The sequence below is a fragment of the Neoarius graeffei genome, chromosome 5, assembly GCF_027579695.1.
Source record: "Neoarius graeffei isolate fNeoGra1 chromosome 5, fNeoGra1.pri, whole genome shotgun sequence".
In the NCBI taxonomy this organism is placed as follows: Eukaryota; Metazoa; Chordata; class Actinopteri; order Siluriformes; family Ariidae; genus Neoarius; species Neoarius graeffei.
In genome coordinates this window covers 26,373,214-26,397,562 of record NC_083573.1, presented here as the reverse complement: position 1 = coordinate 26,397,562, position 24,349 = coordinate 26,373,214, and the positions used below count along the sequence as shown (strand labels likewise).

Below are 24,349 nucleotides of genomic sequence, written 5' to 3'. Positions count from 1 at the left end.
ATTGATGGAAACTTGAGTGCAAAACTGTTCATGACATGCAGTCCTAAAGTTAGCAAGTCAACTGTAGTCCTCAGCCATAAAAGCATTACTGTAAGAGTCCAGAGCGTCCTCCAGGTGTGACTTTCAACTGTCCACATGGGGCCGTCCTCCACAGGAGCGATGCGATGAGACTCCAACCAGACACAGGGCACCGGGATGGATCAGGCAGGTCCGAGGAGCAGAAGAGGTCAGCATCTCGATCCCAGGACCGACATGTAACTCAGAGGGACAGATTCGGGGGGGGGACAGGTTGTTAGGTATGCCCAGTGTCACCTGAATAAGTAGGAACAGTATACATATTGCACTGACTACAAGCAGGGACTCCGGCAAAACTAACTATGACAGCATAACTAAAAGGAGAGAGCCAGAAGGTAACACAGGCATGAGGGAGCCCCGGGACATAAAGCAGCCAGCCACTACACCGTCAACAAACTTGAGTGAGCAAGCGAGTGGGGACTGACAGCATCCATACATCCCAGTTTACCAAAACACCAAAACACTCTATGTCTGATGACTCTCCAGATCTACAGCTTTACCTCATAAACACCATTAACAAAAGGCTTGACTAAACAGATATGTTTTCAGCCTAGACTTAAACACTGAGACTGTGTCTGATTCCCGAACATTACTTGGAAGGCTGTTCCATAACTGTGGGGCTTTGTAGAAAAGGCTCTGCCCCCTGATGTAGCCTTCACTATACGAGGTACCAGCAGATAGCCTGCACCTTTTGATCTAAGTAAGCGTGGCGGGTCATAGAGGACCAGAAGTTCACTCAGGTACTGTGGTGCGAGACCATTCAGTGCTTTAAAGGTCAATAGTAGTATTTTATAATCAATACGAAATTTGATTGGGAGCCAGTGCAGTGTGGACAAGACAGGGGTGATGTGGTCATATTTTCTAGTTCTAGTAAGGACTCTTGCTGCTGCATTTTGAACTAACTGGAGCTTGTTTATGCACTTATTGGAACATCCAGACCAGTGTTGCCAGATTGGGCGGTTTTAAGTGCATTTTGGCGGATTTGAACATGTTTTGGGCTGGAAAACGTCAGCAGTATCTGGCAACACTGATCCAGACAGTAAGGCATTACAATAATCCAACCTGGACGTAACGAAAGCATGAACTAGTTTTTCCGCGTCATGTAGTAACATTAAATTTCTTATCTTAGCATTTCATATTTCTGAGATGAAAGAAAGCTATCCTGGTGATGTTATCAATGCGAGTTTCGAATGAAAGACTGGGCGACATTAAGGTGTCGATAATTGTAGCCGCTGCCCATATGTAATTTTTTCTTTGGCATTCCCTCGCAATAATTAGGGCTAAGGTTTAGGTTCGGATGAACGAAAAAGTCGCGAAATAAAAAACAAAACCTCACCACCATGACCCATAGGGAGCTCTGTATTAACGGTCTCAATCAGACATCCTATTATTACGGAGATGGAGCGTTGGCTGTTCTGACGCGAGAAATACGGTCGCTATCTTGTAGTGGTGAGATAAGCGCGAGATCATAGACATCCTATTATTATTATACTGTCTGCAAGGGGGTGTATGGGGGATGCAAGTGACCGAAAGGCAATGGAGGAATGGGTGGCCTGATAAGTGGTTTCACGAGTCATGTTTTAATGTTGTATGCTAATATTATATATATTGTTATTAAATGTTTATTCATATACTACCTTTTTTATTTATTTACTAGTTTATTCATTTACTACATTGTTATATTTTTTATGTTTGACATTAATTTGTTATAAATAAATGTTTTGATATGCTTTAAAAAAAAATGTTTGTGGTCAATATATGGTCATCACACATTGTCCTACATACCAAACAAAGTGCCCCACTCAACCTGAATACATCAGCTTTGCTGAAGGGGGTGTCAGATTGTGTTGAAGGATGTAAAAGGCTCTTATAAATTCACTGACTAGATTAATTTCCCCTTTGATATGTTCTTAACAATCTATTTAAAGAAAACATACACACATTTGAATCATTATAATGGATTTAGATTGTTAAAACCTTATTTTATTTAAAAAAGTGTCCCACTTTACCTGAATTTACCCTATCCATTGCAACAGATTGGTGGTTGTAGCCGATAGAAAAACGTTAAGCTGTTTATATCTAATGTATTTAGTATTCACACATTTTTTGTAGGATATTAATCACCGTTTCCTCAACTTCAACAATCTCCGACGTCTGTTCACTTAATATCAGGATATTCTATTAACGTGAAGCCAACTATTAATAATAACCCCGCCGCTATCCTTTATCATAGCTACATGTATGACAAAAAAATGCGAGCCAGCGCATTACACTGAGTGCAGAGTATCACCACTCCAAGATGGCGGCCCCGCGTCTGTCATCCCCTGACTACATGTCCCGTGATGCACCGTTTTGTTGTTACGTGACGCGAAAAACAGAAGAAGTACCTCGTGACGGCGCGGGGGCGTGGCTTCATTTCTCTGGGCAGTTGATAATCTCATGTATGAGCACGGAGTGTGAAACAACGGAGTCCTAGCGGGGTTTTATTATTATTTTCTTTTTCTTTCTGGATTTGAAACAACATGGCAGACGTAGTGGACGGAGAGGACGTGCGCTCGGCGGTACCCTCCGCACTGCGCTCCTCACGGCACGGCTCCGGCGGGAACGTCGCTGCGGGCCCGCGGCTCGTCCGCATCGTCAAGTCAGACTCGGGCTACGGCTTCAATGTCCGCGGCCAAGTGAGTGAAGGAGGCCAGCTGAGGAGCATCAACGGTGAGCTGTACGCGCCGCTGCAGCATGTCAGCGCCGTGCTCCCGGGCGGTGCAGCGGACAGAGCCGGCATTTCCAAGGGCGACCGCATCCTCGAAGTGTGAGTTTCATTCAGCGGCTTCAGCTCCCCTGCGAGTGCGAGTTAGCCTTAGCATTAGCCTGCTGTAGCTATTAGACGCTCTCATCTCGCTAGCAAGCTGACAATATACTGAACTCGAGCTTAGCTTGGTAGGACCATCGAGTTCCAGCCATTAGGGATTTTTTTTTGGTACATATCTATTTGTAGCCAAATCGAGACGGTTAGCTATCTTATCGGAAATCTTTCAATCTAGCCAGTTCGAGCGATAATTAGCTGGAGGCTTTAGCGCTCTAGTAATGCTATTTCTTTTCCCACCCATATGCTGACAGTGCATTCGGATTGGCTAATGAGATTTTCTGCGCTGGGGATTGGCGGACAAATAATTCTAGCGAATTTACCTGGCCAATCCGAACCTTGGAGCCGGAATATGGGTAGGAAAAGCAACACAACTTCTATGCTAGCCAATCCACCGAATGGGTTATATAGTGTTCGGAATCACGAATGTGGTTTTCGTGGCCCAGTGAGTACAGAGTATGTTTGAGCTCGGAAGCAGGGTCAAAGAGTTGATGCGTGTTTTAGAAGTTGCAGTTTAACGTTTAGTGGAATGCTAATTAGCTGTAAGTTGGGCGCTGAGGGAATTAGCTGATGTGTGACGAGCTCCCGGGAGGGTCACGTGATGCGACGTCATATTTTTGGTTGGGAGACCAATTTGTCAGGTTTCTATCACCTGGATGGAGTGTGTGTGTGTTAGTTAGGATGGACAGGTAGGGTGTTATCTAAACAAGCAAAACACGTTTTTTTTTCTCCCTTGGCCTGCAGATTGAAATCTTTTGACCTCTGGTGACTTGTGCAGCTCTCAGTCCTGTCAGTTGTATATTGTGAATATAATGCAGCCTTTGCAGCTGTTTTGAATAGCTGCATCGTTTGGAAGAAAAGGCGGTTTGTGTTGAAAGGCCTGTCTTCATTATACATTCTGCTCACACACATCAGCAGAGCACACACAGCCTCTCTCTTTCTTCAGCATCCTGCAAAGCCAGTGCAGCTGTTCACTGTGGTGTGAGGATGATGATTTACAGAAAGTAGTCATCGTAGAGAGATGGGTATCAGGTAGGAAATGTTTACTGAATAGTAGTTGGTGTGAGGGTTTTTTTTTTTGTTTGTTTTTTTTGTTTGCATCCCAAATGGTCAGTACCCGACCCTTGCTTTGGCAAAGGCGCTCTCAGGTGTGCAGAGATGATCTGTCTACTTGGTATTGCTTTGTGTGAGACAAGCATGCATTTGCATTTAGTCTTCATGTTGATATTCACAAGGGCACGTCACTGATGCTGGGTTTGGTTGCTATGGCGAGGGATGCATCTCTCTAGCAGTGGAGGGAGGAAAGCTCAGCTTCAGTGCCAGCTCAGGGCAAATTGAGTGGAAATAAAAAGAGGAGCTGTGAAACTTTGTGCAAATCATAGATTATTCAGTGTTTGAAGACTGCATTTCCATTGGTCATGACATGTTTGAACTTGATCCTGAAAGTGTCCGTGAAATCAAAACTGGTGTTTTTGAGCTTTGTTGCAGGATCATCCTGGTAGTGTACACTCACTGGCCATTTTATTAGGTACAGCCATACACCCGTTGTTTTATGCAGTTATCTAATCAGCTGACCCCTTGACAGCAGCACGATGCATAAAATCATGCTGATACAAATCAAGAGCACACAAAGTGTGACTTTCACTGTGGCATGGTTGCTGGTTTGAGCCAGATGGACTGGTTTGAGTATTTCAGGAACTGTTGATCTCCTGGGGTTTTCACACACAGCAGGCTCTAGAGTTTACACAGAATGGTGCGAAAAACAAAAAACATTGAGTGAGCGACAGTTCTGTGGGTGGAAATGCCTCGTTGATAAGAGAGGTCAGAGGAAAATGGCCAGGTTGGTTTGAGCTGCCAGGAAGGATATAGTAACTCATAGCAACTCTTTACAACTGTGGTGAGCAGAAAAGCATCTCAGCATGCAACAGTAGAAGACCACATTGGGTTCCCCTCCTGTCAGCCAAGAACAGGAATCTTAGAATCAAGAACAAGTTCCTGTTGAAGTGGCTGGTGAGTGTTGTGTATGAAAGAGAAAAGGCTAAGATGTTTTAGTTTTCATTGTCCACTATATCAGTTCTGGGAAAGGGACAGGATTCATGTCTCATCCTGTACTCTTGCAATTTGCATGTCTATCTGGCACTAATTATTTCTGCTAATATTCCAGAATTCAGGCCACGTAGAACAACTACTAGACTTGTCTATTAAGCAGATGTATAATAGCCTATATTTATATAGCAATAATACACAAACGCTATGATCCAACTAATTTATTTTATTAAAAGTAGTTGGTGGGAATTATCTCTTTGCAAACTGAACATATAAGCTACAACAATAAAATTAAACACACAGCCTTGCTTTTGTTAATTTAAGACATTAACCTGCCTTAAATACAGGGTTCCCACTGGTGCTCGTCATGCTCATCATTGATGAACATAATCCATCAGTGACGAAGAGAAAATTACTAGCAGTCATAACAGTGACATGTATTTGCTATCTTTATCATATCTATAGAAATCCCTCTGTTTGCCAAAATCCAACCGCAGTGAAGAGACTGCAGGAAGCCAGAGTGTAAACAATGAGCATGTGCTTGTGACCAATAAAAATCAACAACACATAACCAAACGAGTGCTAAGCTTTTGACCAATTGCAGTGCGTCTTAATTAGTCTGGTGTGGTGGAGTAATTATTTCTGCATGAACCAAATAATGGCGCAGTCTAAGCTGGTGAAATTTGTTGAGCAGACTTCTTCAAGCACTGAAGATGGTTTAAGGTAGGGGTCATCAAACTACAGCCCGCGGGCCGACTCCGGCCCGCCACCCCCCTTTGACCGGCCCCCCAGCCCCTCTGCCCCCCACCACTTGAACCGGCCCTATGAGGCAAGCCCCAAAAGTGGTCATGGCCTATTTTTTTTAAATTGCTTTTTGGCAAATAATAACATGTCTGCATCTTGTATTTTGTTGATTTTATCAATTAAAATTGATATTTAGTTATAAAATGAACTATTCATATTTTCCGAACTTTCATCATATGCTCGCGATCAAGCAGTGACAGGCAGCGCACGCGCAGAGAACTGTCAGTGTTCAGGACAGCAAAATGGCTAGCGGTAAGCGAAAAGTTGACAGAGAGTGCAAACAGTGGACCACCGATTATTTTTTTGTTGTGTAAGGACCGTGCAGTTTGTCTTGTATGTAAAGAAAGTGTGTCAGTTTTCAAAGAATATAATCTGCATTGTCACTACAAAACCCGCCAGAAAGAGTATGTTAGTTTGCGAGGGCAAACAAGAGAAGACAGGATTCGGAGGATGAAATGCGGACTGGCTGCACAACAGAATGTATTCCTTCGTCAAACCCAGATCAACCAGGCTGCTGTTCGAGCTAGCTATAAGGTAGCTCACCTACTAGCTACCCATGGAAAGCCGTTTACTGATGGGGACTTTGTTAAAGTATGCATGCTTGCTGTGGCCGAGGAAGTGTGTCCCAACAAGAAGGATGCGCTCAACGCGGTGAGTCTCTCCGCACCTACTATGACCAGGCGAACCGAAGATTTGGGGGACAACGTGTATGACCAGCTGAATGAGAGCATCAGAATTCGAGTTTTTTTGCTTTGGCCATGGATGAGAGCAATGACGTGCAGGACACAGCACAACTGCTGTGATCTATTGATCTATTGCTCATATTATAATTTCACTGTGTTTTTAAATGCATTTTATAGACCTATTTATTTGACTTTTATTAAGTGCTGCACACAAGTTATTATTATTATTATTATTATTATTGTTATTATTATTATTAATAATAATAATAATAATAATAATATCAACAGGCCTACCTACAATTTTTATAATTTTCCACTCACCTTTGCCAGTGTCAATCACCTCAACTAGGCAGATGTTTCTTACCTTGACAGATTTGATGTTATTTTTATTAGAAAATAAATAAATGGAATATCTGTGGTATTTCAAATTAAAACAAAGTGTGAAGACTCGATTACTACTTTTGCAAACCACTAGTAAAGATAAACAAATATGTGCCAGGAATCAAGCGGGGATATAGTAGTGGGGATGGCTGTGCCAGGCTAGTAATCTCTACTACACAATGAGGCCTGCTGGTGGTCATATTTGTCTGGGTCATACAATTCTATGTTATATAGCTGACCCGACCCCGGCCCCCCATCACAGTCAGGAACGATAATGTGGCCCCCAGAGAAAAAAGTTTGGTGACCCCTGGTTTAAGGGTTGAAACAGGCAAGTGGGAGGTACACTCAGAGCCCTGACCATCCCCAAGCACATCGGACAGTGTCAGGTATACAGGGGTTGGTTTAAAAAAAAAAAAACACCAAAGTGAAAGTGCTTTCAGCAGCAGCAAGTGACTGAGGGGAGCTATGTTTCAGGTGGCGTGGCGTGTTGAGTTCCCATGGTGAACATATGATGAAGAACGTGGTGTTATTCTGTGTTCGGTTCGTAAATCAACAGGAAAATCGAATTCCTTCAGTGTTGGTTGTTCCCAGACTCTTCTTGACTCTGTTCAATTGTAAATTGAGTTTTGTGTTGAAGTAAAGGCTAAAGAGAGTCCGAATACCTCTTTTGAATAATTCCATGCTAAAATAACCTGAAATAAGCTTAAAGTAAAGAGGTTTATTTTAGTTTGATGGTGCACAGGGTGCCCAAAATCACGTCTTTCTGATTAGAGGCTGGAGTGGAGCCCAAATTTTATGTAATGGAGAGGCCTAGCTGTATCTGTACAAATATTTGAATTGTGCCAGTTTGGTGGGTATAAACCTGTATTAAGGCCACTTTGATAAGTCAGTGACTAAGAAAAAATACAGACTAAGGAAAAAGTGAAGAATACTTCGTTGACTTTTTAATTTTGCTAGCGTGTTTTCGATAAAACACTTCCTACACTTACATCCATCTATCGCCCTGACATGACAGAAACTGTCAACTGTCCAACAAGTTAGTGGATAAATAAAACTGTTTTAACTAGTTTGATATGAAACTGTTCTGAATATTTTCTGTAAAATGTGTTGGTAAATAATTCCAAGTTATTTTTGAAAGCGCAAATTAAAAATAAGCACTGGATTAAAAACCCATCTATCTTATGTAAATAAAGAAACAAATTTTGTTGTCCGGTGGTCAGGTGTTTATATGAGACGTTGCCTTGCACTTAGGATCGGGTTCCCTGTGGTGGTACACATTTGTACGTATGGATGTCGTACGGTCAAGCCATGAAAAATCAGATTGATGTGTTCTCTTAAGTATGGGGCTCTGCTAATAATATGCAAAAGAACTTGGGGCCCAACTGAAGGGATTTTTGGTATCAATAACAATAAAGGACTGTGTCTAATATTTCTGGTTAACCAATATTATCACTTGATACTTACCCCTTAGCGAAAACAATAAACATCATGTTTCAAAGACGGCCTCATGTACCTTAGACATACTTCCTCCGATGAAGAATGCCATTATTCAGCCTTCACCATGCAACACATCTCTGCAGCTTATAAGAAGTGGAACGAATTAAACCGTATTCCCCAGTCATTGTATAAAGCCGTCCACTCGGGTGACATTCCAAACTGCTTTCTGTTCACAGCTGTTTTACGTCCAGTATCCAGGCCTGCAGTATTACCGCTTCCCAGATGTCTCCGCTCAAGTCTACTACTTCTCTCAAAGAAGCCAGTTTGCGATTGATTATGTGAACTGCTGTTTCCGGTTAACTCATATGGACATATCTTGATTCACTTTTTCCAGACCAATTTGAACTTTCAGCCAGATCCAACACTTCAAATTCATCGTACATGGTACCAGACTTGCAAATTCTGCCCTCCTAAATCAAGTTCTCTTTATATGGTATAAACAAGAAACTGTATGCCTGAGACCCTTGGAAGTACTATGCTGAGATTACCGGATTTTCTAAAATACAACGGTGCAAAAGGAAATGCAGGATAAAGCATGATTTTTGCTCCTGTTGGATCCGATCCTGGGCATCGAACATGTTGCAATAGTGGATGGGGAACAAAGGTGAAGATGATGAAGAAATGTATTAAAATATTGTGAATAGTACAAAAGGCCTAAATGTACATTTTTTTTGGGGGGGGGGATTCTGAATTATGTATACAACTGAGTTACATTAATTAGGCCTATATGGGGGGGGGAATAAGACCACATACTAATTTTTTGTTGACTCATGAGGTTATTTGATGATTTATAGGCTAGGTCCTGATTTAAAACAAACAAACAAAAACATGGAGTTGAAAGAGTGCGCTCTTTTTTTTTTCCCCGTGACTGTAAATAATCTTTTGGCCACGGTCATGTCTCAAACGTTTAGAATTGGTCACCAGTGCTCGACTGTGAGTATTTTAACAGAAGTGGTGCTGCAGTGTAAGAGGAATAAAACACTTTGGGACATGCTGTTATTGGAAAATAATCAGGTTCATGGTTGTAACACCATTGCAGCATGTATAACAGCATATCCATCATGTTTTATTTTATATTTGACTCTGATTCTGTTTTTTTTGTAATTTCTTTGTGTTTATAAGTATTTTCTTGCCCATGCAGGCCAAGTGCCTTTAGCTCATCCATCTGATACAATCATCTAGCTAGTTACCAAATGCCATATTTAGAGCCTCTGATTTTCCTTTTCAAAAAACAGCAAATTCCGTTTCGGAGGATAGTGAATTCCGTTTCAATTCCATTTCAGATAATTTGATATTTAATTTAGAAAAAAACTAATAAAATTTAAAAACTGACATTTAGCCCACTTTGTTATATGTTACAATAAAATTATATTTTATTTGATGTTTATATCTTTTTGATTTTGCTACAATTAATAACTTGTATGCTTTCGCAAATGCTTTTTTTTGGCACTGAAAACTAGGTTTAAGATTATTTCAAGTACATTTTAACATAAAGTTATTGTTTCAGGTATCTGGTGGTGGGGAGGCTTCTGCATAGCTTTATTGTGGCTGTTTGAATGTTGCTAGCACCAGCCTCTTGTGCTCAAAATGTAGTTTATATTTAAAGAAGCCTTCCCCAGACTTGACAGCCAGAGACCTCTGCCCTCTCCCCAAAGAACTAGCACGGGCACGGCGCGCCAGCCCCGCGCCTTAGGGACGTAATTTGCCACGAGGCGCGCCGCGGGGCTCCGCTTAGGTTTCGTTTCTATCCCGGGCTCCAGCCCGACTTTACAGCGCCTCGGGACGAAGAGCCACGGTGCTCGGCTTTAGTTTCGTTTTCCCATCGGCGGCTCCAGCCCCACTTTGGACACCTGTGGCTCGGGCAGGGGAGGTCCCAGCCTCCCCAAGCTTAGAATGTGTAGATTCCATTTCTGACAAATTCCGTTTCAGATGCATAATTCCGCGATTTCCGTCCGTTTTCCGCGATCGCGGATTTTCAGTCCCTCTACATACAGTATTTCTCACAGGAGTTTGCATGTTTCCTCCGGGTGCTCCAGTTTCCCCCACAGTCCAAAGACATGCAGGTTAGGCTAATTGGTGACTCTAAATTGACCGTAGGTGTGAGTGTGAATGGTTGTTTGTCTCTGTGTCAGCCCTGTGATAACCTGGCAGCTTGTCTAGGGTGTACCCCGCCTCTTGCCCATAGTCAGCTGGGATAGGCTCCAGCTTGCCCACGACCCTGCACAGGATAAGTGGTTACAGATAATGGGTGGATGGATATTTCTCACAGCTGGGATTATGAAACTCTAACCTAACCAGATAAATAATTTGTGCAATAAAACTCCTGTTATTTGATGCATGAGGAGAATCAGTGGAGCACCAGCTCGAGGATGTGATTCTTCCGGATTTTTCCGGAATTCCGGATTTTCAGGCATAAAAATGCGACCCTCGTGAATCATGCAAATTCGTTTTTTTTTTTTTGGGGGGGGTAGGACCACATTACCACATTATCCATAGGCAACTCCAATGAGCCACGCATGCGCATAATAACCTACCCTAGGTTAAGCGGTACCAATAATAATAATAATAAAAAACCCCATTATGCATAACGCGAGAGTAACCTTTATGTGACCCGAGTCTTGAAGACTTGAACAAAGTTAGCTAGCTAGCTGGCGTCGTTAGCATTACGGTTAGCTCGGCCAGGAAGCACCGGACAACAGGCTGGAGATGGAGCGGGGTTTTTGTGAGCGTCGTTATCATCACCTACTATAGGAATGCTGCCCACCGGAGGCCACTCAAGTTTTGGATGAGGGTAGAGCCTGAGGGTTTGCTAAAGCAGTGTGAGGGAAGAGTGAAGGTGCGATGCTGGGGCAAAAGGAGGCGGCGCGGGGCGCTGAGGGTCGCCGGACGGAGTTCCGCGCTCGGCCGCTTCCAGCCCTCAGGACACTCGGGGGCTGCGTTCTGCTCCTGCTGCTCCAGGCAGCCCTGTGCCTCGCCAGACCCAGCGGGATAATCAGCACCAACAGCCATAACAACCACCCGAGTGTCAACGTTTACATGAGTGAAGATGAGGTGAAGAAACTTCTGGGTGAGTGTCTGAGTGTGTGTGTGTGTGTGTGTGTGTGTGTGTGTGTGGGGTTCCTCTCTCAGTCCATGTTGGGTGTGTGTGCGTGTGCGCGTGCATGCGCTAAAGCAGCCTGGATGTAGAAACACATTACACTGTTAGCTTGCAAACTAATTTAATACTTTAGATAAGTACACACGAGTGAAGTTAGGAATTAATCAGTTTGTTAATTCATCAACAGTTTTGTTTTCCAGGTAGTAGTTTTAAAGTGTGTCCCAGTTTGAATTCACTGGAAATTGTAGTTAGTTAGTTAGTAACACATCTATAAACGAGCGCTATTACGCATGCGTATGAACAGGCCGAATCCCAAACGGCTCCTGGTTGGAGACGGAGTGCACTACTGTGGAAGCCTTTTTATACTTTCTATAGGGCGGTTTTGGAGAGAGCTGGGAGGCATTTGGGATTCAGCCGCAGCTAGCTGCTCTTTTGTTAATAATAATAATAATAATAATTAATAATAATTAACTGAATCCCAAATGCCCCCCAGCTCTCTCCAAAACCGCCCTATAGAAAGTATAAAAAGGCTTCTACAGTAGTGCACTCAGTCTCCAACCAGGAGCCGTTTGGGATTTAGCCTGTTCATAATCATGATGATAATTATATAATAATAATAATAAAAATTATTATTAGACTGCACAGTGGTGTAGTGGTTAGCACTGTTGCCTCACAGCAAGAAGGTCCTGGGTTCGAGCCGCGTGGCCGGCAAGGGCCTTTCTGTGTGGAGTTAAACTGCTCACCTTGAATTCCATTTGGCCATTAATGGGGTGCTGAGTCATTATAACATCTCATGGGTAAAGTTCTCTGAAACTGTCTGTTTATACCACACTGCTGCCGTGTCGCATTGTGGGTCTATATATTTTCCTGCTTTTTTTTGTCCTTGGCCAATCACATCCCTGCAGCTAAACCCAATGGCAATGCAGTGACGTACTGTATGCCATTGAAGAGATGGCAGCTATCCGGTACTGGGTGATCTCAGCAGATACATTTAAATAGGAGAAAAAAAAGTTATTAAAGAAAAGTAGGCCAAGCAATAACAGTAACTCTTTACTGTTGGGTTTGTTTTGGTTGATAGTGGACAGTTGGACAAGTAGGCTTTGTGTGCTGCTGATGGTTTATAGTTATTTAGCACAAAAGTCTTTTAGCACAACTCTAAGTTCTTTAGCACAAGATCCAGGAACACCTTAATCTTTTTATGAATACTGCTGATCATGTTTAAAGATATTTGATGGATGATTTTTTAATGAAAGTTGCCAAGATTCCGATTGAAAACGAGCAATTGTATTTCCCCACTCTACCATTAATTTTGGTTGGTTTGTCATTCCTGAATGTTTATATTGCACTTTTATTTAATTGCCATATGTTCTAGGATACTTTAGTGGAAGTTTCTTTTGTTTTATTTACATATCGCAACTGTTGGTTACTAAGGAGACATGATTCCCGTTTTTCTCACTGATCTTGGTCTTTTTTCAGTCAAAAGGGGCTTTTCCACTACCAACGTGGCTGAGTTGGGCTGAGTCATGCGGTGCTGAGTGGGGCTGTTGGGGTTGCATTTCGACTACAACTGCGCTGAACTGTGCTGGCTGGAAGTGGGTGGACACATTGGGTGGAGATAGCGAAAGTGGGTGGACGTCACGTGATGTCGTTAGGCGGCGCAAACAGTGACATCAGTGACCTTTTAAGCGGTAGTCTCACGACCCGGATAGTAAACAGTAAACATGGAGGACATGGAGTCGTTAGTGTTGCTGGTCTTGGTCTGGGTTGGTCTTCCATCTTCTAGTTTTCTTGCTGATCTTCTTCTTTGTCGTCTTCTAATTCTTCTTCTTCCTGGTTTACGGTGTTTACAGATGGTGGTTATTTAAAGATCCCAGCGTGCTCGCGGGGCGTGTGTGGGCATGTGAGGACACTCCTCCTCACTAATCAGTGCACAGGGGATTGTCTCCTCACGCCCCTAGCTCCACTGGGCTCGGTTGGGCTCACTTCAGCCCCACTCCAAAACCGTGCAAGTTTTGGGTGCTGAGTAAGGCTGAAGTGAGCTCAGTCGTGCTGCTCTGAGGTAGTCGAAACGCGAGCCGTGTTGGGCTGAACTGAGCTGAAAAAGGGTAGTGGAAAAGGCCCAAAAGATTTTGCTCTTAGTCGGCAAAACGCATGTCAAGCAGGGCAAATTAATTAATTCAGCAAACGCATTGACAGTCAGTTGAATTTGTGATAACTTCAGCCACTTCTGATCATATCTATGAAGGTGCCAACAATTCAAGGTTTGTTATGGCTTAACTACAAATATCCAAAGACACCAAAGAATCGGATTTTCAGTCCACGTTTCAGGGATCAAAAACTGATCCTTTACATGAACAGCAGCAGAAATTCTGGCTTCCAGTCCCTAAACAATCATAATAAACCCCTTCCTATATCAAGATGAGTTTTTTTTTTTTTCTCTCTCTCGATTATCGTGGCCATAACCCAGAGTTGTGCTGAAGAACCTAGAGTTGTGCTAAGAGACTTTGGATTTGTGCTAAATAACTGGATACCCTGCTGATAACATTCATCAGCATTATTTTTGTCTTGTCCAACAACCAAAGAAAGAACTACTACTTCCTATCAACTTTCACAAACTACAAGTATTTTATTGATTTACTTACTTACTATGGTGCTTAAAAGTTTGTGAACCCTTTAGAATTTTCTATATTTCTGCATAAATATGACCTAAAACATCATCAGATTTTCACACAAGTTCTAAAAGTAGGTAAAGAGAACCCAGTTAAACAAATGAGACAAAAATATTATACTTGGTCATTTATTTATTGAGGAAAATGATCCAATCTGTGAGTGGCAAAAGTATGTGAATCTTTGCTTTCAGTATCTGGTGTGACCCCCTTGTGCATCAATAACTGCAACTAAACGTTTCCGGTAACTGTTGATCAGTCTTGCACACTGGCTTGGAGGAATTTTAGCCCATTCCTCTGTACAGAACAGCTTCAACTCTGGGATGTTGGTGGGTTTCCTCACATGAACTGCTCGCTTCAGGTCCTTCCACAACATTTCTATTGGATTAAGGTCAGGACTTTGACTTGGCCATTCCAAAACATTAACTTTATTCTTCTTGAACCATTCTTTGGTATAATGACTTGTGTGCTTAAGGTCGTTGTCTTGCTGCATGACCCACCTTCTCTTGAGATTCAGTTCATGGACTGATGTCCTGACATTTTCCTTTAGAATTCGCTGGTGTAATTCAGAATTCATTGTTCCATCAATGATGGCAAGCCATCCTGGCCCAGATGCAGCAAAACAGGCCCAAACCATGATACTACCACCACCATGTTTCACAGATGGGATAAGGTTCTTATGCTGGAATGCGGTGTTTTCCTTTCTTCAAACATAACGCTTCTCATTTAAACCAAAAAGTTCTATTTTGGTTTCATCTGTCCACAAAACATTTTGCCAATCACCTTCTGGCTTGTCCACGTGATCTTTAGCAAACTGCAGATGAGCAGCAGTGTTCTTTTTGGAGAGCAGTGTCTTTCTCTTTGCAACCCTGCCATGCACATCATTTGTTGTTCAGTGTTCTCCTGATGGTGGACTCATGAACATTAACATTAGCCAATGTGAGAGAGGCCTTCAGTTGCTTAAAAGTTACCCTGGGGTCCTTTGTGACCTTGCTGACTATTGCATGCCTTGCTCTTGGAGTGATCTTTGTTGGTCGACCACTCCTGGGGAGGGTAACAATGGTCTTGAATTTCCTCCATTTGTACACAATCTGTCTGACTGTGGATTGGTGGAGTCTAAACTCTTTAGAGATGGTTTTGTAACCTTTTCCAGCCTGATGAGCGTCAACAACCCTTTTTCTGAGGTCCTCAGAAATCTCCTTTCTTCGTGCCATACACTTCCACAAATGTGTTGTGAAGATCAGACTTTGATAGATCCCTGTTCTTTAAATAAAACAGGGTGCCCACTCGCACCTGATTGTCATCCCACTGATTGAAAACACCTGACTAATTTCACCTTCAAATTAACTGCTAATCCTAGAGGTTCACATACTTTTGCCACTCACAGATATGTAATATTGGATCATTTTCCTCAATAAACAAATGACCAAGTATAATATTTTTGTCTCATTTATTAACTGGGTTCTCTTTATCTACTTTTAGGACTTGTCTGAAAATCTGTTTCGGGTCATATTTATGCAGAAATATAGAAAATTCTAAAGGGTTCACAAATTTTCAAGCACCACTGTATTTTTTTTTTTAGTAACCGATTTTGAATATTTTAATCATAAGAAAACACACACAAGACGCAGGCCCACACACTTGGTGATTACGCTAAAACGATTTCAGAGTGGTGATTCCAGGGACTTGGGATCTCACAGAAACTTACATGATTAAACGTGACTTCAGGGCAAAACAAACATGGTCGTCAGCTGGTCACATCTGTGTGTGTGCCATGTTTGGCCAAGTCATGGCTGAAAAGTACAGAGCCCCAGAAGGGACATGGTTGGGGAAAAAAGATGTAAATTTGCAAGTTCTCGCAAAAACTCGGCAATGATCCCCCCCAAAAAAATCATGTCCCTTCCAGGTCTCTGTAGAGAAAACCAGGCTGATTTTATACATTTGGAGGTGAGCAAGTGCAAGTCCCCCAAATTAACACTGTAAAAACCTGTGAGCGTATCGAGGAAATTCTGTCCATGTTTACCATGGCTAATGTGAGCTCCTGACGTGAAATCTTCCCACATGAAAGCTGACATGTGGAACCACTTTGGATTCCGTAAGCTTGAATCAAAGCAACGTGTGAGCGTGTGTTTTGTCTTTTTACATTATAGAACAATACTGAAGATATCAACACTATGGAACATATATGGAATTATGTGGTAAACAAAAATGTTTAAAAAAAACATACAAAATACATTTCATATTTTAGATTCTTCAAAGTCACCAACTTGACACTTTGCACACTATTGGCATTATCTTAACCAGCTCATGAGGTAGCCATCTGGAATACTTTTCAATTAACAGGTGTGCCTCGTCAAAAGTTAATTAATGGGATTTATTGCCTTATTAATGCGTTTGAGAGCAAATAGTAAATAAAAATACAGTAAATAGCCCTATTCCACAGCTGTAGTAAAACGTATGTCAAGAACCACTCAGCTAAGTAAAGAGAAATGATGTCCATCATTCCTTTAAGACATGAAGGGACTTTTCTTTCATAAAAAAAAGAAAAAGATTGTGTCCAAGGTTTTGACGTGTGAGAGATGGTGTATAATACATTCTCTCTCTCTTTCTTTGCGGCATCTATGCCAGTACCCAGCCCTATTGTTATTTGTATTATGGGTGGAGGGGAGAGGGGAATTTGTGATCGTTAGAAATCTAGTCATTTCTATCTATTCTCCTACCTTCCACTGCTGTTTTCCACAAGTACACAATATCTATTTCCCAGTCAACTCGCTCTCATGGTCTGTTGCGGGTTTCCGATCAACATTCCATCGCTGTTCCTTTTGCACTACAGGATTCTGAGTCGTAATTATTGACCTGGTTTGATATTTATGATTCAAAATCAGGGTGGCTCCAATGCAGTCAGCAGTGTTTTTTTTTTTTTTTTTCTTTCTTTCTTTCTGTAAACCCCTCCCACTACAGAATTCTTTGGGTTGATATTCAGTTCCGTCCAGCTTCAAATCAGGAACGCTCGTGCAATTATCAGGAGAGGTGATTCTGACCCAAATTTCCGAAATGAGCATATATTTTTCAAAAAAACAAAGTTTCTCAGTTTCAATATTTTTATATGTTGTCTTTGTACTATTTTCAATGAAATATAGGGTTTCCAAGCAGGGGCTTCACCAGGATTGGGAAAGTTGAGTGTTTTTCTGAAAGTTGGGAATAGGGGTCGACCGATAATCGGCCTGGCCGATATATCGGGCCGATATTCTGCATTTTTAGGGTTATCGGTATCGGCCATAATTTCCACCGATATGCCGATAACATGCCTTTTTGCAGCCATTTCGTTCCTAACGCGACTGTCACTGCACGTCCTTTCCTGCACTCGCCTCTCTGAGTTCAAGAACACGGTCCCGCCCACCACAACATCTGATTTGTTTGGCACAAGAGATATAGCCAATCAACATGCGCAGCTAAACACTGAACTGTTTCAAGGCGCCCGTATCAAGGTAAGGACACGCTGCTTTTCCCGCAATAAGTCACAAACACACAAGTTGCAAAAGCACAACGTCATTATATGTTTACATTCTTCATCTACTACTCGTTAAAACTGTCCATTTGCATCTGTGTAGCCAGGCAAACTTAGCTTACGGAAGGAAGCACTTGAATTAGCCTACAACCAACTAGTCTCGCTGAAACTGCATGTAATGTTGTCCATAGTAAGCAGTCCCCAGCATAACGTAGGCTGCAGTCATTTTTAAATCCCCGTCTGGAAACGTTGTGAATGTGTCAGTAGTTCTACTCGAACAGTAGAATGACAGCCATACAGAGAGGTGGTCAAGGGAAGACGAAATAAAACGTAGTGTTTGTGCTCTGTAGGCTAGCGCAAGCCTACTAGCTATTTGTTATGGTGATGAGTAAACTTCATGACGTGACTCGTGCTCAAAAAGCACACTGCACTTGTATATGTTAGGCAACTTTATAAAGCGCTGTTTGAACATTTAAACAAGCCAGGTGTGACTAGTATTTATAATTCTTGCGCAAGTGATTCTCCTCGCTAGCGCTTCTGATTCGGAAAGCGATATACTCTTAAAGGAGCAGCCGCTCCTAATAGGGAGTGATAGCCTACTTTACTGTATGTTTGATTTTACTTTTTAAAAAATGCTGCAGGCAGCTCCCTACACTTGATTTGTTATTTAAAAACTACTTGAAGTTGGTAAGTCTTACTTAGTTCTTAGTGTAAAAGAATCCAGAGTGTATTTTCATTTATTTTCCACTGAAAATGGTGAGCTGTAATATAGTAGGGAGTGATTTATTTTTTTTATTGGTGAATATTTTATTATTTCTCATTTTATTCTAACTAATGTTTGACTTTATTGTACAAATGCTGCTGGCATCTCCCTGCACAAAATTTCATGTTCAATTTTACAATTAAACATACATTTCATGGATATGAAGGTCTGTGTCAGTGTGTGCTATGTTTAATTTCATGTGAATTATAATGTTTACATTTATCGGTTGCACATATCGGTTATCGGCATCCCAATTCCATAATAATCGGTATCGGCCCTGAAAAAAACATATCGGTCGATCCCTAGTTGGGAGTGTAACTTGGTTGTGATCGGGGGATGCAAAGTTTGAAAATTTCATCTTTTTTGGTGCAATCTGGTGACTTCTGGAGCTGCAATTGAGCCTTAAAAAGAAATGAAAGCATTCATTTTAAGTGTGAATTATATTTTATTAGGCATTTAACACATTTTATTTACTAACTTAAAATGTTTAAATTTAGTTTATTTATTAACCAGAACTTTACAAATCACTAATTATCAATAAAATCTTCTACAAATTCCTGCAATAAAAGCAGAAACCTTTAAATTATAATTTCTAGTGCACTTAAGACAAAAAACAAACTACAAATTGCTTTAATAGTCCTATTACACAGAATACATCTTTACTAAATATAACAAAGATGATGCGATTTGAAAATGCATTTACTAAATGCAACAAAGAAAATGCGATTCAGCCAACTCTGAAGATTAATATATTGGCCCGAATATAAGACGACCCTGAATGTAAGATGACCCCCCCTTTTCCAAGTTCATCTTTGGGGAAAAAGTTTTTTGAAGACCAAATGTTCATTCATATAAAGCATATTTATTTCAAAATTCTGTTTAAAATTAGAGGCTTTTGTTTTTCACATTTAAATAGAGGTCATTTCAGTCTCATTTCCGTGAACACTTTTCATAGAAGTAAAAAAAGAGGCTAAACTGCAGGCTACTAGACAAGCCAAATTAAAACATTTAAATTGCATTAATTCAACAAATTTGTCAGGTTTAGATTGAAAGTTCATAAACTTCAGAATGTCAATGCATTAACTTCCCATAGCCTACGGGTATATGGAATAAATTTGCAGAACAGTGCAAATGCTTTAAACAATGCATTAAACAATACATTAAGGTTTACAATAATAAACAGCTGAAACAATGGAAAGGGTAGTTTGCTAAATTACACCTACTCAGCACAGAGATCCTCAGCCTCACTTTGCTCACTCTCACTGTCCTCACTTTCACTTTCGTTTTTGGCGGCATTTTGTCTAGTCCGCGAATTTAAGACGACCCCCCTTTTTAAGAGCTATTTTTTACAACAAAAACACCGTCTTATATTCGAGCCAATACGGTAATATAAATAAAACTGAATATAATAGATACCTTTAACAACTTTTGATTTTACGAAATGTACATAATGCAAATGTAACACAATGTTGAGAATCATTTTGATTCTGTTAAGTGCAATGAACAGGAGTTAAAAATAAGTGAAATTAAGTTACAAATGAAAGGAAAATTTCCTGTAGTTACTTGAAATGTAAATACTGTAGACCAGGGCTTTTCAAAGTGTGGGGCGCGCCCCCCCTGGGGGGCGCCAGAGTTCTTCGGGGGGGCGCAACGTGAGGAAAAATAAACCAGAATAAGTTACTATTGCGGACATTTAGCGAACTTCAGTTAGCCTTTGCCAGAGACAAAATGGATCGATTTTTAGTACCTAAAGCTACAGTGAGTGAGGAGACAGAGTCTGGGCCAAGCAAAAAAACAGAGCCTCCAGGATGTTGCGATTTGCAACTTCAACGCAAATTCAACCAATCCCCGCGAATTCAGGGCGGTGTTGCAATTATATCCAATCACCGCAACTTTCCCGCAAATTTGACCAGTCGTTGGCGTCGTCTTGAGGTGACGTCGACAAACTACCTTCCGTCTTACTTCCGTGTATACGTTCAAGAAAAGCAGCATGGCAGTGTTGCCAGATTGGGCGGTTTCAAGTGCATTTTGGCGGGTTTTGACATATTTTGGGCTGGAAAACGTCAGCAGTATCTGGCAACATTGCATGATGTGCGAGTCAGTGTTTATGTAGGCTTAAATTCTGTTACTGGGAAGTGTGTTATGTTTACAGTGAAGGACTGTGTGCACTTTACATTATTTTTTTACTTAATACAAGAAATTAATGGATGCCAACATTTTTGCCAAAATGGTATTTTATTTTCCATTGTTTAGGCAGCTTCAGCATCATACTGTGAGATTCTGTTCAAATTGTTTTTTTTCTTCTATGAAGCCTGAGCCATTTATTTTATTAGTTTATAATTATTGTTTAATTTAGTCTTCAGGAGAGACTGCCTGCACACAGTACTAGTATTAATAGTTTTTTTCCTTACATGAAAGCTGAGGCATTTATATTATATTTTAAGGTAACTTCATGTTGTGCTGTGAGGTTCTATGCACTTTAACTTTTGAACCAACAGGTGCATTTGGATAAGTAAAGCCTATTTTTCTGCATTTTTGTAGTCCCGGTAATCTTTTATATTGGTAAAGTTGTTTATAGGACCATTTCTCAGTGTCTTTGTTTTTTTTAATCAGTAGTTTTTCAGTAATAACTTAATATTTAACATATCACTCAATTTTAATCACAAAAAGAGAAAATCACAACAATTTCTCGCAACTTTCACTTCCTCCCGCAATGTAATCGCAACAAAAACCTAAAAAACACCATAACTTTCATCGCAATTTTTTGGAAACACCCCCCCCCCCCCCCCCCCCCCCCCCCCCCGCAACATCAGACATTTTAGCCTGCAACAATCACAGAAAAGGCCTGCGGAATCCTGGGGGGACTGAAAAAAGAAGGAAGTATGACCACGATTATTTAAAGTTTGGATTTTCATGGACTGGATCTGAAGATGCTCCACTGCCACAGTGTGTTGTCTGCCAAGAGGTGCTAGCTAACGATGCTATGAGATGTTTAAAATGTGTAAAACAAGATGTTTTAAAAAGCACAGATGTTTAAAATGTGAAAAAGAAAAAAAATAAGCGTGTACAACAACCTTTTTTTTTAAAATACGAATGGAACATTAAGTATAGCAACAAAAATTGTAAGGGGGGGGGCGCTGTTGTTTATTTGCTCTCTGAGGGGGGGGGCTGACTGTCCCACACTTTGAAAAGCCCTGCTGTAGACAATACAAAAAAATTAAATAATGATAGTTTGAAAGTACTATTTAAGATGATGTAAATCTTGGCGAAAAAGAAACCAACTGAAAGAGTGAAAGTGATTGTTCCCATGGTAACGGCATGATAGTCATTTATGAATGTGGAAGTGGGCTCTCAGCGTGCCGAGTCTGGTGTGACTGAGGAACGTGACAAGTTTTGTTTCATCTAATCTGGGTCATTTAAAAACTATTATTTGGCAGTGGGCACATAGGAAAGTAATGAAGCTTGTCAATGTGTTTATCATGCTTGTTTGATAAACTCGCAACGATATTTATCCATGACCTACTCATTCTAAACCTGCCGAGCTTTGCCAGCGACACACTCAAAACTCATAGTATTCCATTCAAGCCTCGTTTCGAAGTCTGACCAATAAGAACGCTGCATTTTTGGTGGTAAATTTGATTTTCTTGATTTAACTTCCATATATGGAAAGCACGTGCGCCAAGCACGCCCCAGGAAACCTCTGACCGTCAGCAAAAATGTCCACAGAAATGCACAAAATTACTTCACAAAACAACAAAATTTCACAAAATTTTGGTTAGCATGGGTTAGTGTAAAATTTATAGGTCGTGTCAGGGGTCGAAATTAAGCATGTACCGACGGACATGGGCAAGTCATTCTCATACTCGGGCAGCAATAAAATTATCACTAGTTGTCTGTCGGACAACTGTTTGAATGTCTATTTTACCAAGAAAAATTAAGTTGTTGTGATTCCTAACAGAAACAGAATGAAAACTTTATTTTTCCCGTCTTCTCTTTCGTTTGTCCTTGACTTTGGTTCATTGTGGTAGTTGACGCTTCCATTCGCGAGATGGCACTACATGATATTATGATTATTCACACGAGGCGCCACTGTCACGTAGGCTAGAACGAATGAAGCGTCTTTTTGGACTGATTTTTAATTCTGATTTGATCAGTTACACTTGACCATGATGACATGATGTTTTCTGACTGTTTAACATGTTTAATAGAAGATACTAGTAGTTATACCTAGTTGTTTTACTGTTCATCATGATGAAATAAACACCAAACACATGAGTGTTATAACTTTATTTCTATCAATCAGTAATCAAACAATGGCAAAACAAGTTGAAATATTTTATTGCATACTCTATAATATACATCCAGATTGCTTTTTATGCAAATTACTTACCCAGTCAACCTGCAAAAAAGTAGGGCAACTGATACATGCATGTGGGCAAGTAAATTTTTGGGGTTGGTTGCCCTGAGGGCAAGTACATTCAAAAGTTAATTTCGACCCCTGCGTGTTTGGGGATTTATGGCCGTGTTTTTTGAGAAATGGCCACACAGCTGCACAGCTCACTAGCTAAGCCTGTGTTTCCAAGATTTGCAAATTGTCATATTGTGTTTGTTTTACAGTGTCACAACTTTTTTGGAATTGGGGTTGTATGTGACCTCTGTGTGGTTTTGCTGGTGCCTTTCTACTTGTTAGCAAACCTCCAAAAGGCTAATCATAATCTTAATGCATATTGCAAAAATAATTTTTCCAAGTATCTAAATTTTGTCATGATCTGCTTCTACGTGGCAGACTACAGAATTACAGCTTTTAAGATGATGTAATACCATTATTATTAAGACTATTACATATTAGTCTTAATATTGTCATGGTTTTCCCCAAAGCGTTTTAGCGTATTGGGCTCGATACACTTGCTCTACCTGCCGATACGCTTAGTCGCTTTAGTTAAAATCCGATACGCTTAGACTGTAAAACTGTAATCTGTTGGCTGTGTCAAGATCACGTGTTCAAACCGTCGAATAAAAATATCGAAAGAAAACCTCAGACATCCCGGACTTTTCCGATTCATTATAAGCGATCCAGGCCTAGAAATTCTTTTTTTTTTTTTTTTTTCACCAGCCAGCCGGACTAGTTACCTTCTAAAGTAACTAGCCAAACAGAAAATCAACTAGCCAAAATTTGTTCATGTATGAATTTTACTTCTGTCAAAAATAACACAAAAGAGAGTAGTTACCATTGTTCATAACTAATGTGCATTTATTTCAAGACCCGAGTATTTTGATACTGTTGTTAAATAAATAAATGAGAACAACACAGAGCACCATAATATAATATCAACAAGTAATAATATATTGGAAAACTTGGCAACTTCGTGTATGAGTATTGAAAACAAATATACTTACTATCATGACTATAGCACCCAAAATATGTCCAACATGCTTTCTGTATTTAACCATTTATGAGAGAGAAAGCATTAGGAGCTTCATATTGACTCGGAATCAACTTGAAAAAAATTAATTATTCCATAAAAATTGTATTGCAGCCAAGGCCTACCCTGCTCCCACGTTTGCTTATAAGTCCTTTGTCGTTTCTCCTTCTTGTACGCTTTATCGGCGGCCTTTTTCTCCTCTTCAGACCGAGGTTGCTTTGTCCCAGTCTCTGGCAGTTTCTGTACACCTTTCACAAAATTCCACATCGCAACGTAGCTTTGGCAGATGTAGATGTAAACAACGAAAAAACACACGTGTTTAAATGGGCGATAATGTGGCCACATCTATTGAATTTGATAACATGATGTGGCAGCAGGGGCGTGGCCAAGCGTTGGTCTGTGAATGGAGGGCGGAGTCAGGGAAGGTAAGTGGTGGAATCATTGCACCTGATGGGGATTAACCTGTGTTCGTGTGTCTTCCCCAGTGACCGCGCCCTTTAAAAGGAGAGGAGAGCAGAGAAAGGGAGCTCTCTCTCCCCAACC

General features: G+C 40.9%; 1 protein-coding gene across 3 annotated transcripts in view; it reads left to right on the top strand.

Annotated features, from left to right (window-relative positions):
• Positions 1-2,487: 2,487 nt before the first annotated feature.
• The window catches only part of snx27b (sorting nexin 27b), a 116,584-nt gene continuing 94,722 nt past the window's right edge, over positions 2,488-24,349 (top strand). For all 3 annotated transcript variants that reach the window (XM_060921452.1, XM_060921450.1, XM_060921451.1), the window contains exon 1: positions 2,488-2,884. In XM_060921452.1, coding sequence (XP_060777435.1) covers positions 2,598-2,884 — 287 coding nt within the window. In that variant the 5' untranslated portion in view covers positions 2,488-2,597. The remainder of the gene's footprint in view (positions 2,885-24,349) is intronic.